The sequence below is a fragment of the Triturus cristatus genome, chromosome 6, assembly GCF_964204655.1.
Source record: "Triturus cristatus chromosome 6, aTriCri1.1, whole genome shotgun sequence".
Classification (NCBI taxonomy): domain Eukaryota; kingdom Metazoa; phylum Chordata; class Amphibia; order Caudata; family Salamandridae; genus Triturus; species Triturus cristatus.
This window is the reverse complement of record NC_140589.1, coordinates 113,187,019-113,201,177: the sequence shown is the minus strand read 5'-3', so window position 1 is coordinate 113,201,177 and position 14,159 is coordinate 113,187,019. Positions and strand designations below refer to the sequence as shown.

At 50.6% G+C, this 14,159-nt stretch overlaps 1 protein-coding gene across 1 annotated transcript in view; it reads right to left on the bottom strand.

The window, feature by feature from the left end:
- LOC146816480 (exportin-5-like) overlaps positions 1 to 14,159 on the bottom strand; it is a 1,728,456-nt gene that overhangs the window by 216,673 nt on the left and 1,497,624 nt on the right. Inside the window, exon 27 of the mRNA XM_085610324.1 lies at positions 10,557 to 10,616. Coding sequence (XP_085466450.1) covers positions 10,557 to 10,616 — 60 coding nt within the window. The remainder of the gene's footprint in view (positions 1 to 10,556; positions 10,617 to 14,159) is intronic.

Genomic DNA, 14,159 nt, shown 5'->3' with positions numbered 1-14,159 from the left:
GAGGTCAGACTTGTGTCTTTGGCAGCAGCATCCATTTTGTGATGCTGGGGCTCTGGTTAACTTTAACTGGGTAAGTAGGTTTCAACATGTCTTCTCCCTCTAGAAGGGAGGAATAATATCCTCATTGCCAGAAATGGTATGGGGGTATTATTCCAAAGTGTTAGACACCTTACACGACATGTTTTGATAAAGCCAAACCATAGTTACCATAACCGTTTAAGATTATAAGGCACTTTAAGAGTATATGGTAGGCTATATCATAGAACAGCTATAAGGACATGGTTCCGAAAGCTGCAGACAGGCTCAGCTCATGCTAGAGCACCATCTCACATGTTACCAAGCACTCTGCCTCCAGGATTGTTAAGGCCTGCCATAGGAGTTGCTGATAGGTACACACGTGTCTATATTAAGGGTAGATATAGGTATACTATATCTAAGCAAGGGGTGATTACACGACCTTGCCCCAGCTGAGTGATCAGCCAGTTGTGTCTGATTGGAAGGCCAGACCAGGGATGGCATAATACATGCTGCAGCCCCTGGGAGGCCTAGGGTACACCTATGCCCTGGGTACCTAGGGTACACTGTACAGGGTCCAATAAGGTGATCCTTACCAATTGGGTATGTACCTAGGGTACATGGAGTCCATTTTAAAGAGAGAGCAGACAGCCTGAGACCCTGAATGGCAGGATCTCAGGCCAACTAAGTCGAAAACCAGCTAGACACTAGGCAAAAAGTTGGGGGTAACCATAGTCAGATATCCACCTTCCTACATAGTGCAACAGAACTGGCCATAACCCGGCCTAAGGAATCTGAGGTATCCAGCGCCAACCGGGTAGTAAATTCTGCCAGATCACGTCCGCCACGGATATGACAGAGGAGGTCAACACGAGCGCCCTTAGAGGTGGAAGAGAGAAGAGACTCGGCAGAGTCCCAAAGGGCAGAAGTAGCCTGAGCCAAGACATACACTGTATTGAGGGAGCCAAGAGCCACGCAAGTGGACGCGAAAATATTACGACCCCCAAGACTCCAGCCATCCGGACTCCCGGGAGGGAGGAAACAGAAGCGGAGGCAATAAAGGAAAGGCATCTAACAGAACAAGCCCCTGAACATCCAGATGAGCAAACAAGCAGACTGGATCGTTCGGGGCAGGGCGGTGCATAATGGAAAGAGCCACCGGATCACCTGACGTCGGCCGAGCCCAGGTCCCCAGAAGAGAATCATAAAGGGAGGCTTTGAAAGGCAGAAGTGGCTCTACATTCCCCGAACCGTGGTGGAGAACATCCAACAGGGGGTCGATAGGCAGGGGAACTAAAGGGGGCAGCAAACGCAAAATGCGGGCAGCCATGGAAACAACCCTCATAAACGCCACACCAGCCTCAGTAGCCCTCCGAAGAGGGGACATCATCCGTGGGTGAGGACTGTAAGCTGAGCCGCCCACTCCAAGGGGATTGTCCAGTGAACGAAGGATTAGACCAATGTCCATAGGGTGGAAACCTCATGGACGAATGAGGGTCCTGAAGGGGCTCGTGAGGAGGTGGAGAATCCGCCGGAGCCACAAATTCCAAGGGAGGAAGAGGCAAGGACAGATCCGGTGTCGAAGGACATTGGGGAGATGCCGAACCGCCTCCGGAGAGGAGTCGATGATCCGGCATCAAGGCGGCGTCAGGGTGTCCTCGGTCGGCGCCGACTCAACCTCGTCTGGTGACAAATCGGCCTCAACCACAACAGGCTTTGGTTTCGAGGTAAGGAACAGAGCCGGACAGGCAAGTCTACGGCGCCGGTCAGCCGACTCAGCCTCAACCCCAAAAGGCAAGGAAGCAAGTCTACGGTCCTGGACCAGCGCCGGCCTGGCCTCCGAAGAGACAGCCGCCTGTCCGGAGGGCCGAGGGGGACTCGGAGACAAGCTGCGAGTACCAGCAACCACCTGCGACGCCACAGGGAGCCCCACTGGACTATGCGGTGCGGTAGGGGTGTTACAGGCCAAAGAGGGGGATCCAGCCGGGCCGCGCCCTGATGATGCCATACCTCCATCATCCCTAGAGGCAAGGGGCTCAGTCGGCGCCGGGGGCAATCCCGCCGGTGAGCCCACCGGAGACTACGCACGCAGCGGAGGGTCCGAGGCCGCCCCAGGGAGAGGAGGGGACACAAGAGAGGTTCGCAGGGCTGCGGCCTAAGAAGCAATTTGGATCCGAGTCGCTACCGCACCAGTTAATGGCGGATAGGGGAGGGCCGACTCTCGGGGGCACACGTCCGGAGAAGTCCAGGAAATAGTGCCCCCTTCAACAGGAGGAAGGGAGGTCGATGACCTCGGCGACAGGCGCCAGGACTTACCAGGAATGGGCGAGCGACGCACACGGGAACCAGATGGCGACACAACCCTCCACCACTGGGACCTGCCGCCGAAGGAGATGGCCGAAGGCTGTGACCGGGACAGGCGAGCCGAAAGTAGTTTTATCCGGCGTTCTCGCAGGGACTTCACTTGAGTTGTTGGCAGGCGTCGCAATCCATCGAGTCGTGGTGTTCGCCCAGACACAACATGCAGATAAGGTGTGGGTCCATCGTGGACATTTGCCGCGAACAGGAGGCACACATTTTAAAGCCCGAAGGCATCGCACACTGTTCCAGACGCAAAGCGTCAAAAGGGGCCTGAAAACAGGCCAGAGGAACCGCTTAATCTGGATCAGTGTTGCACGCGGAAAAGAAGGAAACCGACGTGAGCGTGCCGGGAGGGACTTATATGACCTTGCTGACGTCATGTCCGTAGACGACGTCAGGGCGGGGTCATGTGGCGCCGTCCTCCGGCACGCAGAGGTGGTGCTGCAAAAAAAAAATTCCGGATCCGGTCTGACGCCTGGGGATAATTCTAAGTTAAGGAATCTGCAGCTAGATGTCTCTATCAGATAACTTAGACACAGACATGCCGTCCTAAACCAGGCCATGGTATCGCTTCATGAAATCACAAGGTCTGTCAGTGACTCTACCGGCATAATTGCTTCTCATATCTATCCCCTCATATTTTAGGTCTCGGATAGCGAAGGCTGCGTTTGCGCATTCTCGCTCGTGAGACATAATGACTTGGAGAAGAGGGGCTTGAACCCGCCTCTCTTCTCCCCTGTTCTCCATTGGCTGGCCTCTTGAATGCTGGCAAGCCATTGGAGAAGAGGTCCGTCACTCCGAACAGGCCCCGTCCTTTTCGGATTCGGGGGCGTGTTTTTTGCAACTTTTCTCATTATCGCAGCCCGGCCCTTTTTTCGCTGGTGGGCGTGTTTTTTTTTTTTTTCCATCCGAAGATTCGGCCATTTCGTGCGCGGCGGGGACTGGGAACGGTGGAAAACCTGTAACTTCCCTACGCTCCACCTATGTAGGTCACTGAACTACAGCCCTAGGCCAGATTTCGTGTGGACCGCTTTGGTGTGCCCCTCCCTCACCCCTTTCGGTGTCATTGGCCTGCACCCACACTCGGTGCCCAGTATTTCCATTTGCGAGTAAGTGCCCCTGCACGCTTTTCTCCTATGCAGTCCGACCACGAATCAGCCATTAATGGGCTTGGCCGCATTTTAACAATGCTCTTCAGATCCAGCAGTACTCTCTGCTGCTCAGGCTGGCCCGTCCTCCCCTTCTGCAGACACCACGGAGTGGCAGCAGGCTATCTCCGCCCTCTTTTCTTCTCCAGCCCCGGCCAACAGGACATCGCGGCAGGGAGACGGAGCCTGAAGTGTCAATCATCGCTGACAGCGAGACAGGGCCGGTCCGGCCGGGCTCTGCTGGGGAGCGGCATCAGCAGAGATGAGTCGGCGCCACAGGCAGCGCGAGATGAACTGACACGTCCCCACACTAAACACGAAGACCTCGTACAAAGGAGCACATTTCCAGGCGCAAATGGCCTGCTTTTACGTTGCCATCCTTCGCAATCAGAAGTTCTGGCCAATTGACTTCGTATCATTGTACGTCTTTTATTTAATGTTAACGAATGAAGTCACTTTCTTTAAAAAAGTAAATATGTGTTACATTTTGAGGTTACTGTGTGGCTCTGTGTGTGGGGGTGGCTCTCTGTGGGGGTGGCTCTGTGTGTATGGGGGTGGCTCTCTGTGGGGGTGGCTGTGTGTGTGTGTGGGGGTGGCTCTGTGTCTGTGGGGGTGGCTCTGTGTGTGTGGGGGGTGGCTCTGTGTGTGTGGGGGGTGGCTCTGTGTGTGTGTGGGGTGGCTATGTGTGTGTGGGTGGGAGGGTCTGTGTGTGTGAGGGAGGGTCTGTGTGTGTGTGGGTGGCTCTGTGTGTGTGGCTCTGTGTGTGGGTGGCTTTTTTTGTAGGTGGCTCTATGCGTGGTGGGTCTGCCTGTGTGTGGGTAACTGTGTGTGTGTGTGTGTAGGTGGCTCTGTGGGTGGCTCTATTTGTGTGTGGGTTGCTCTATGTGAGTGGGTCTGTGTGGGTGGCTCTGGGTGTGTGGCTCTGTGTGTGGGTGCAAATGCAATAGGTCTCGCATTTGAGAGTGATTAAGCTATTGACATTGTCAATAACAATGCAGTTTCTATAAATGTTTTAAAAACAAAAACATAAACAAAAAGAATGTCATGAGCAATGCCAATAGCTCTAACTTTAAGAATGCCGAGACCATTGCATTGTAAATGCTTGTTTTACTTGCAGATGGAAATCACGCCAAGGCTTCTGCTGCTCTCAATGCTCCTGGGCATTGCCCTTTCCCAGGAGGCCGAGGAACCTGACAGATACATGGTAAGAATGCAGCCAAGTGCCCGCCAACAAACCAGGTGTCGGTTTTCGAAAGGCGTTGGCCCCACCCCAGGGCCACATATTTGTTGTTGTTATTATATGGAGTGACGAGCATTTGTGGGGAGTGCCTCCTACACCATGACAGTGCCAGGCACTTAACGTTTACGCACCGGCATTCTCTTCCCGATCCCGACACTTTGGAAGAATCTAACATTAAACAAATAGGGGCGCTAGCTTTCTTAGAAAAACCTATCGCCCACTGGGTCATGTTTTGTCATTCCAATTAGAAAAGAAGCTGGTACTTTAAAAATAGATTATGTGCAATCAGGGCAGTAATGGCTCCGTGAGCTCGAATAAACGTTAAGCAAGAGTTAAAATCCAAATTACTTTTGAAGTCATTTCTTCTTGCATTATTTGCGGATTTGAATTTTTGCTTCAAAGGATAAAAATTTGATTATGACAATTTTTCCAGTGTTTACTAGCTTCGGCATGAAAACACAAGCAATGCTGGTAAAATATTGCTCACTTGGCAACACTGTAATTCTTACTCTCAAATGAGTTTATCCAGACAGAATGGCAGAGTTTAGATTATTACACTAGCAGCTGTTCAAACGTGTTGCAAATTAGGCTTGTCTTCATCTGCCGTGTTTGCCCGCCCCCGCCATCCCACCCAGATCGCTGGGTTATTTTCACCACGTGCACACCACTCACGGGACGCTGTACTTTAATTTACATTCGGCAGGTTACCTGTAATTTTTTTTAATTTTTATATAGGCCGGCAATGCAGTTGTGTGGTGAAACTGATTCCCGGCTGGTCATTTAAGACTTCATCATAGGAGGCTCCTCCCTTCTCACCGCAGTGTGTGGGGACGGACAGTCCCGCCAAAGAACACAAAATTAATCAGGCTGAACTTTGACCCCAAATAAAAAGGGGTTTCTGGCACGACCCAGAACATGTGTAATATTTTCGTATCTCGGTGGGGGTCAGGGTGACATATGCCATTCCTCATTCACGTGGCTAACTCCATAGCCTGAATTCTGTTTCGGGACCTGACATACTGTGCGTTTTGCGTCATCCGCGGGTTGGCAGGCTCGTGCCCCTCCAGGGCATGTTGGAGGGCATGGGGAAGTGTGGGGGAGAGAGGAAACTGTATGAGTTGCTAGTGAACACGCCTGGCACTGGGCAGTGGTGGGAGTGACCGAGAAACATTTGTTCTTTGTAATATTGCTCTAATATCTAAGCCAAGGATGCATCTCAGTGAGTTGAGCAACAAAAGGAAGTGTATGTATGTGTTTGCGTGTATATCTGTGCGTGCGTGTATGTGTGTGTGTGGGCATGTGTGTCTTTCTCTGTAGATCAAAGGTTCCCATCTCTGCAGGGCCCCCTCTGCCTTTCATCCTCCCCCTGACACTTCATTGCAGTTCCAGCTGCCTGTGTGTGGCTCACGCCCCTGCCACAGACCCTAGAGACTGAATACACACAGCAGCAGCGAGTGCTGTGACGATGAGCAGTCTGTCTGGCAGCACCGTCCCAGCATGCCACCGGGGTGCCAGTGACACTCCTTCAGCTCCACTGGCTGCCAGTGAAGGCACGAGTCTCCTTTCAAGCACTGACAGTTGCCCTCTCAGCCTTTTATAAGACCGGCCTAGGTTACCTTCCGAACAGGACATGCACACCGACCCCAAAAGAGCCCTGCGATCCCAGTTGGCCCGTTTCCTATCCACTCCATTCACCAATGGAAAGACAAGGGCGGTTCTGCTGCTCGTGGAGAGCAGCTGAACTCTGGCAGGAGCTTCCCTTCCCCCTCAGATACATTCCGGATCACACATGACTGCACAAACAATTGAAAAGCCGCCTGTGTGAGGGATTAGATGCCTCCTACCCTCTCTCCTGGCTCAGCCTAGTACCGGGACACACTCGTAGTATCCAGGCACTCTACAAATCCTTTCATTCATTCAATCATTGGGGCGCTATACAAACGGTTGTTACGGAGGTATGTACTTCAGGGAGGGAGGCACCAGTTGCTTTCATCTCACTGAGGGTGCGGACTGGCCTTATACAGGCACTACCTGGCTTTAGATGTCTGTCTCTGGCAGAGTCGTTTTAAGCCATGGGCAAAGTGGGCCCCAGTCTCCTGGGGGGGGGGGGGGGGTCTGCTAGAGCCAGCTCCCTTCTGCAGAGTCTTGCCTTGATGACCTTGAATAATTCATATTGTTTTAAGTACGAATTTCCTTTAATTTATTTTTAATGATATGGTGTATGGATGTCTATTAGTCATTTTGTAGAGAAATGTTTTTCTTTTTCAACAATGTGCAACATCTGATTATTTTCTTTTAGATCAAGTGCAGTTAGCAGGGCTATGTTTTCTTGCACTCAACGTGTGTTTCCCCTGCCAAATACTTGTGGTTAGTGTGAAAGGTTTAAGGGCCAGCCTTGTCTGCAGACCTATTCTGCTCCTCTGTTGCTGCCTCTCGGGCTCTGCGGCGCGGCCATTGGAGGAGTGGGCAGAGGTGGAGCCGGGTCGCTCTATCTCCTTTGCAGCTCCCTTGTCCCTTCCGCTAAACCCTTCATTAACTTTCCAGAGGCTTCAGAGGCAGACCCTGGCAACACATGCACCCAGGATAATATCCTGCATTGCTAAAACTAATAAGGTCCCAACGGCCAATGCTTGTTGTAGCTGGCTGACTGGCCGGTGATTTTTTACGTAGGCTGGCTGGCTAAAGTTGGATTGCTGTGCAGGCCGGCTAGGTTGATCGGCTAAATTGACGCACTCGGATGAAAGGCGGAGTTAAAAGGCTAAGCTGACCCTGTCTGGTGAGGCTCTCCCTGGCTGACCAGCTAAAGGCTGACTGGGCAGTGGTCCGCACAGTTGGCTAGGCTATTTGGCTGCTGGATGGCTAGTCTGGCTAGCTGAGAGGGATGACGGATAGATAGATAAAAAAAAAAAAAGCATTTGCAATGCAATAGGTCTCGCTTTTACGCGAGTTTAAGCTATTGGCATTGTAAATAATAATGCCTTTTATTTATGTTTTAAAAACGGAAACAAAAATAAAAGGCATTGTCATTTGCAATGTCAATAGCTCAAACTCACGAAAATGCGAGACCTATTGCATTGCAAATGCTTGTTAACATTAGTAAGCAACAGCGAAAAGTCTGTAGAGGCTTTCCCTTTTTGGAACCTACATGGCTCTCACCTAATGAACTATTTATCTACAAATCAACACGCAGGTGCTCCTGTTATTTCATAATATGCTCTCTCCCACAGAGTGTGACTACAGACTTCACTATCCGCAGGAGGAACCATGAAGCAATAGCTGAACTTTACCAATGTATGTGGTGTGTTATGTTCTCCGTCTAATGTTTGGAAAGATTTTCCGATTATTCAGCAATGTTCCCATTGGGATTTACACTAGATGTGCCACGGATAGCCACATGTTTGTTTAAAATAAGTCACAAAATGGTCTTTTCACCCTGAAGGTGTTCACTGATGGAACAGGGTGTAAATAAATCTGGGAGCTCAATAGTAGCCCGGATACTGAGATAGTTTAACTCTTCCCAAATTTATCTTCACAGAACAGAATAAGCAAACACAAGACAGGTGGTATAAGTATATACACGTATTATTTAGCATGCATTGTAAGTATTTGTCCAGTATATGACACCAGGAGTGGACAATTATAATAAATAGTGAATTCCCTAGGTCCTGAAGAATAGCCAATAGGGGTATGGCTAGAAACATGTTGACCATTAGAAATTAGGAACATAACCCCTATAATCTCCCCTGCTTTTTAACCATAACCCACAAGCCAGGTATTTTATAAAACAAGACTTTCCCCCACTCTCCCCTCCTAGATCTTTTCTGTCATTTGCATAGTCATTAAAAGTGCTTCCGCTTAACTCGCAGGTTGCAGCACGCCCCGCTCCGCAGCGGAATGGGCTGGACCCAATGATGAAGCATGCCACCAAGGGGTAACCCTGGTGGGTGAGGGTTTTATAGAAAACATATTTTCTTCCAGACAAGTGTTAGACTTTCCTAAACGGCTGGGTGCCTATTTTTTGTATTGTATATTGTGTTTGGAGGACTGCCCCAGCTCTTTCCTCGCACTCCCTCTATATTTTTTGATACCATTTGCTATCAAGCCATGGTTCTGACTGGCGCAGTTTAAGCTGCACAGTCAGCTCCGTGATCACAGGGGCTGTTGGAAGCGGTAACATTTGACACACATCTGCAGGGAGTACCAGCGGAATAGGGAGTAATAGATGTCACAATAGACTCTGAAGAAAAGATAATGCTGCACCACCTGGAGAGGCATTTACTGCCAAAATACAGTAAGATGCTTTGTAATATAGCCTAACAGAGGCAAAATGAGACAGAAGGTGGGCAAGGACACAGACACCCATCTTTCGCGAGTGGTGCTATAACATGGTGTGGTGTAAGGCTACTGAGAGAAGAGGATGTTTGCAGCAATTCACCAAGACATTGGGTGGATGGTGCGAGTTCCATGGGTTTATCTTGATGGGAATTACGATAGGCCCTTAGGGAAGGAGGATTCATGTATTATGACTATGAACTGCACTATTTTACAGTTGCGATTGCCCAAACTGATGATGTAATAGAGATGCATTATGTCTATCTCTGGTTATACAATAAAATCAATACAAAGTACTTAAGTACTTTAGTACATTAGATTATATCACTGAACTGACTTATGATAAAACTAAACATTTTCCTTTCAATTCCATGACACCAGTGCCAGGAGAACAAAGAGCGGCCAGTTTGTCATGTATACTACATACAAGGCTAATATGACTGATGTAAAGAGCAACGTTTTTCTCTAGTAAACCACACGAGTGAGATTTTTTATACAGTGCACACGCTGAACTGAATTCCTTCAAGAAACTCTCAGATTTGAGAATCACAAGGAGGCACACTCAAGTAAAGTGATTTGCCTATGATCGTATAATTTGGTTCAATTGGGGAGGCAGTGATCTGACCCTAAGTGTCCTGCTTACACATTGTGCAATTTAGCCACTGGATTAATATCTCCTGCTCTCTCCCATTTACCAAACGAAAAAGCTTTGTGTTCAGTTATATTATGCCCTAAGTACACTATGTTGAATAAATACAATTATTATTAAGTTGATTATTTCAATACATATATACACACACATTGTATACATAAGTGTGTGCATATATGTGTATATATATATACATATATATATATACATATATATATATATATATATATATATATATACACACACATATATATACACATACACACACACGAGACAGAGAGATCTCACAATCTTCCTTGGAAAAAACCTTAAAAGTTAAGGATAAGTGAAGTTAGGGGACTTATTTTAATATAATTCCCTTGTTCTGCCTTATCAAACCGTAAAGAGAGAGAGGGTCAGCCCTTACACTGATTGACCAAACAAAGACACTAACAACAGCCAAAGACTGCCTTCTGGGTACTGGTCTTCGTAAAGAAACATGCAAATTGTAGCTCACTTAGACAAACACAGACATCAGAAAAACATCTTTTCACATACCATGCACTCGGCTGTTCCGCTTTTAATGGGTTTCTCTTTTTAAAACTTCTTTAGGGAGGGTAAAGGGCTCTTGTCTGTCCTCATTGACAAGGGCTGAGCCAGAGCAGAAACTTGGCTCCAGCCTTGTTTGGCATGCCCAGCTCTACTTAATAAACATTGTGCAGCACATTGGGAAAAACCAGTCTTTTGTACTAGCTAAATCAATACCATACATTTAGCTGAAAACATTTACAACAGGCCATATACCCTACACTCTTCCCCATAAAATACTCACCATCAGACTTCACCGTACTGTCACTACCCTCTGTAGCTTTACTGGTAACACAGCAGGAGTCTGCAAAAACAAAACAAGAATCTACTCAGCTACTATTCTATCTTTTATGCTGCCAGCCACTTTACACAAGCTTGTTTTATCCAGTACAATGTGGCTTTTGAACAAGTTACTAACCTTCGGTAACGATGTATCTGTAAGAAACATTAGTTAGTTAGATTCCTCACCTTAGAATATCCCCAGGCGTCAGACTGGATCCGGAAGATTTTTCGTCAGCAATACCCCTTGCGCGTCGCTAGGCGTCGTCTGCGGCTCCGCGTCCGTCGTCGGCGTCGTGCGCCGGGATGACGTCGTCGGAGTACTTAGACGCCGCCCTCGCGCGCTGACGTCAGTTCTTGTACATAGCCTTCCGCGCCAGGAACGCAGAGCCATGCAAAGACCGACACTGGTGCCAAAATAAAATCTAGGGGCCTGAAGGACAACCTTAACCCTAGATGTCAGTTCGCAGAACGGGGAGGATGGGAGGGTCGGTGAGGAATCTAACTAACTAATGTTTCTTACAGATACATCGTTACCGAAGGTTAGTAACTTGTTCATCTGAAAGAAACACGTTAGTTAGATTCCTCACCTTAGAATAGATACCCAAGCAATACCATCCCCGGTGGTGGGTCTGCGAACCAAGATCACACCAGAAAGTCCTGGAGGACAGAACGGCCAAAGAAGCCATCCCTCCGGACTTGGCTGTCAAGGCAATAATGCCTGGCAAACGTGTGTAGCGAAGCCCACGTCGCCGCCTGACAGATGTCCTGCAAAGGGACTCCCCGTCCCAAGGCAGTAGTAGCCGCTGTGGCCCGAGTAGAATGGGCGCGCAGCCCAACAGGAGGGTCCTTTTTAGCCAAGGAATAGCAGATTTTGATACACAAAACGACCCACCGAGAGATGGTTCGTTTGTGCACAGCTTTCCCCTTCTTAGCGCCCACGTACCCAACAAAAAGCTGGTCGTCCACCCGGAACTGTTTTGTGCGGTCCAGATAGAAGGAGAGCGCACGTTTTGGGTCCAGACGGTGGAGCCTCTCTTCCTCTTTGGAAGGATGCGGAGGCGGAAAGAAGGTGGGCAAGGTGACAGACTGCCCAAGGTGAAATGGAGTCACCACTTTAGGAAGAAAGGAGGGACGAGGCCGAAGGACAACCTTGTCCGGATGAACAGATAGAAAAGGAGGCTTTGAAGATAAAGCCTGGAGCTCACTCACCCGTCTAGCCGAGGTGATGGCTACCAGAAAAGCAGTCTTTAGAGTGAGAAGACGAAGAGGGCAATTGTGAAGAGGCTCAAAGGGAGCGCACATCAGGAATGTCAAAACCAGATTCAAGTCCCACTGAGGCATTACAAAAGGGACAGGAGGGAACGTGTGTGTAATGCCTTTGAGAAAGCGTGTAACCACAGGGGACTTGAAAAGAGAAGGCTGATCAGGAAGCCGCAAGAAGGCGGAGATGGCAGCAAGATAACCTTTCAGGGTGCCCAGGGCAGAGCCCTGCCGGGCCAGAGAAAGAAGGAAGAGGAGAACCTCAGAAAGAGGGGCGGAAAGGGGATCCACAGCATTTGCTGTGCACCATGCCACAAATTTGTTCCACCGGCAGGCGTATACCGACTTTGTGGAGGGACGCCTGGCTGCCAGAATGATATCACAGACTTCAGGAGGCAAGTCAAATGGCATCAACTGCCGCCGCTCAATCTCCACGCATGGAGGTGGAGGCTGGACAGGTTCGGGTGGAGGACCGTCCCCTGCTGCTGCGACAGAAGATCCTCCCGAAGGGGCAGACGTATCGGGGGATCGGTCAACAGACTGAGTAGCTCGGGATACCAGTATCTTCGTGCCCAATCCGGAGCCACCAAGATGACTTGGGCCCGGTCGTGCCTGATCTTCTTCAGCACTCTGGGCAGAAGTGGTATAGGCGGAAAGGCGTACAACAGACCGCAACTCCACTCGTGACGAAAAGCGTCGCCGAGCGAGTGCCGCCTTGGAAATTCCAACGCGCAGAACTGCTGACATTGCGCGTTCTCTTCGGTGGCGAATAGATCTAACCAAGGCTCTCCCCACTGCTGAAAGAGGCCTTGCACCACTTCGGAGTTCAGACGCCATTCGTGATCCATCATGCACCGGCGGCTGAGTTCGTCTGCTCTGGCGTTCAGAGAGCCCGCCAGATGTTGAACCACCAGGGTGACGCCCTGGTGTTCCAGCCATGTCCAGAGGCGCAGAGCCTCCTGACAAAGGGTCCACGACCCCACCCCGCCCTGTTTGTTGCAGTACCACATGGCGGTGGTGTTGTCCGTGAACACCTGCACGACACTTCCCCTGACAGAGGGAAGGAAGGCTTTCAGTGCAAGCCGGATCGCTCTCAACTCCAACAGGTTGATGTGGAGGCGAGACTCCGCCGGAGACCAGAGGCCTCTGATCTCCGCCTCTCCCATATGGCCACCCCATCCCAAGAGGGACGCATCCGTCACTACGACATGCTCCGGTTGGGGAAGGGAGAGGCTCTTGCCCTTGACCCACTCGCGGTCCGTGAGCCACCACTGCAACTGCTGTGCAGTACCCTCCGAGATCAAGACATGGTCGGACAGGTTGCCGTGATGCTGGGCCCACTGAAACTTCAGGTCCCACTGCAGAGCCCGCATGCGCCGCCTGGCGTGATGCACTAGTAGGATGCAGGAGGCCATCAGCCCCAGAAGCCGCAACACTAACCTGACCGAAACCCGGGATAGAGGCCGAAAGATGGGAATCAGGGCCTGTATATCCCGGACCCGCTGTTCCGGTGGATGGACCCGGAACTGCGCCGAATCGAGAACCGCTCCGATGAAGAGGAGCTTCTGAGAGGGACTCAAGTGCGACTTCGGCACGTTGATGGAAAACCCCAGCAAATGCAGGAGATCCGCCGTAGTCTGGAGGTGGGAGACGACTGCCTGGGGCGAGCCCGCCTTCAACAACCAGTCGTCGAGATAGGGGAAGACTGGGACCCCTGATCTGCGCAGATGAGCTGCGACCACCGCCATCACTTTCGTGAACACCCGAGGGGCACTGGTGAGGCCGAAGGGGAGCACGGTAAACTGAAAGTGCTCTTGGCCCACCGTGAACCGCAGGTAACGCCGGTGGGCCGGCAGGACGGGGATATGGAAATATGCGTCCTGCAAGTCCAACGCTACCATCCAGTCTCCAGGGTCTAGGGCAGCTAAAACCTGAGCCAACGTTAGCATCTTGAACCTTTCCTTTCGGAGGAAGGCATTGACGTTCCGGAGGTCCAAGATAGGGCGCAGGCCCCCCTTGCCCTTCTTGGGAACCAGAAAGTAGTGGGAATAACAACCACGACCTACTTCTGGACTCGGAACGCGCTCGACGGCCCCCTTGGCCAAGAGAGCCGAAACTTCCTCGCGGAGAAGATCCAAATGATCCCCCGAGATACGGTGGTGCTGCGGTGGCATGGCTGGAGGGGTCGTCTCGAAGGGGAGGGAGTAGCCCCTTCGGACGATTTGCAGCACCCACCTGTCCGATGTTATGGACCGCCAGTGGAGCAGGTGATGGCGAACTCTGCCGCCCACTGGCGTGGTATGGG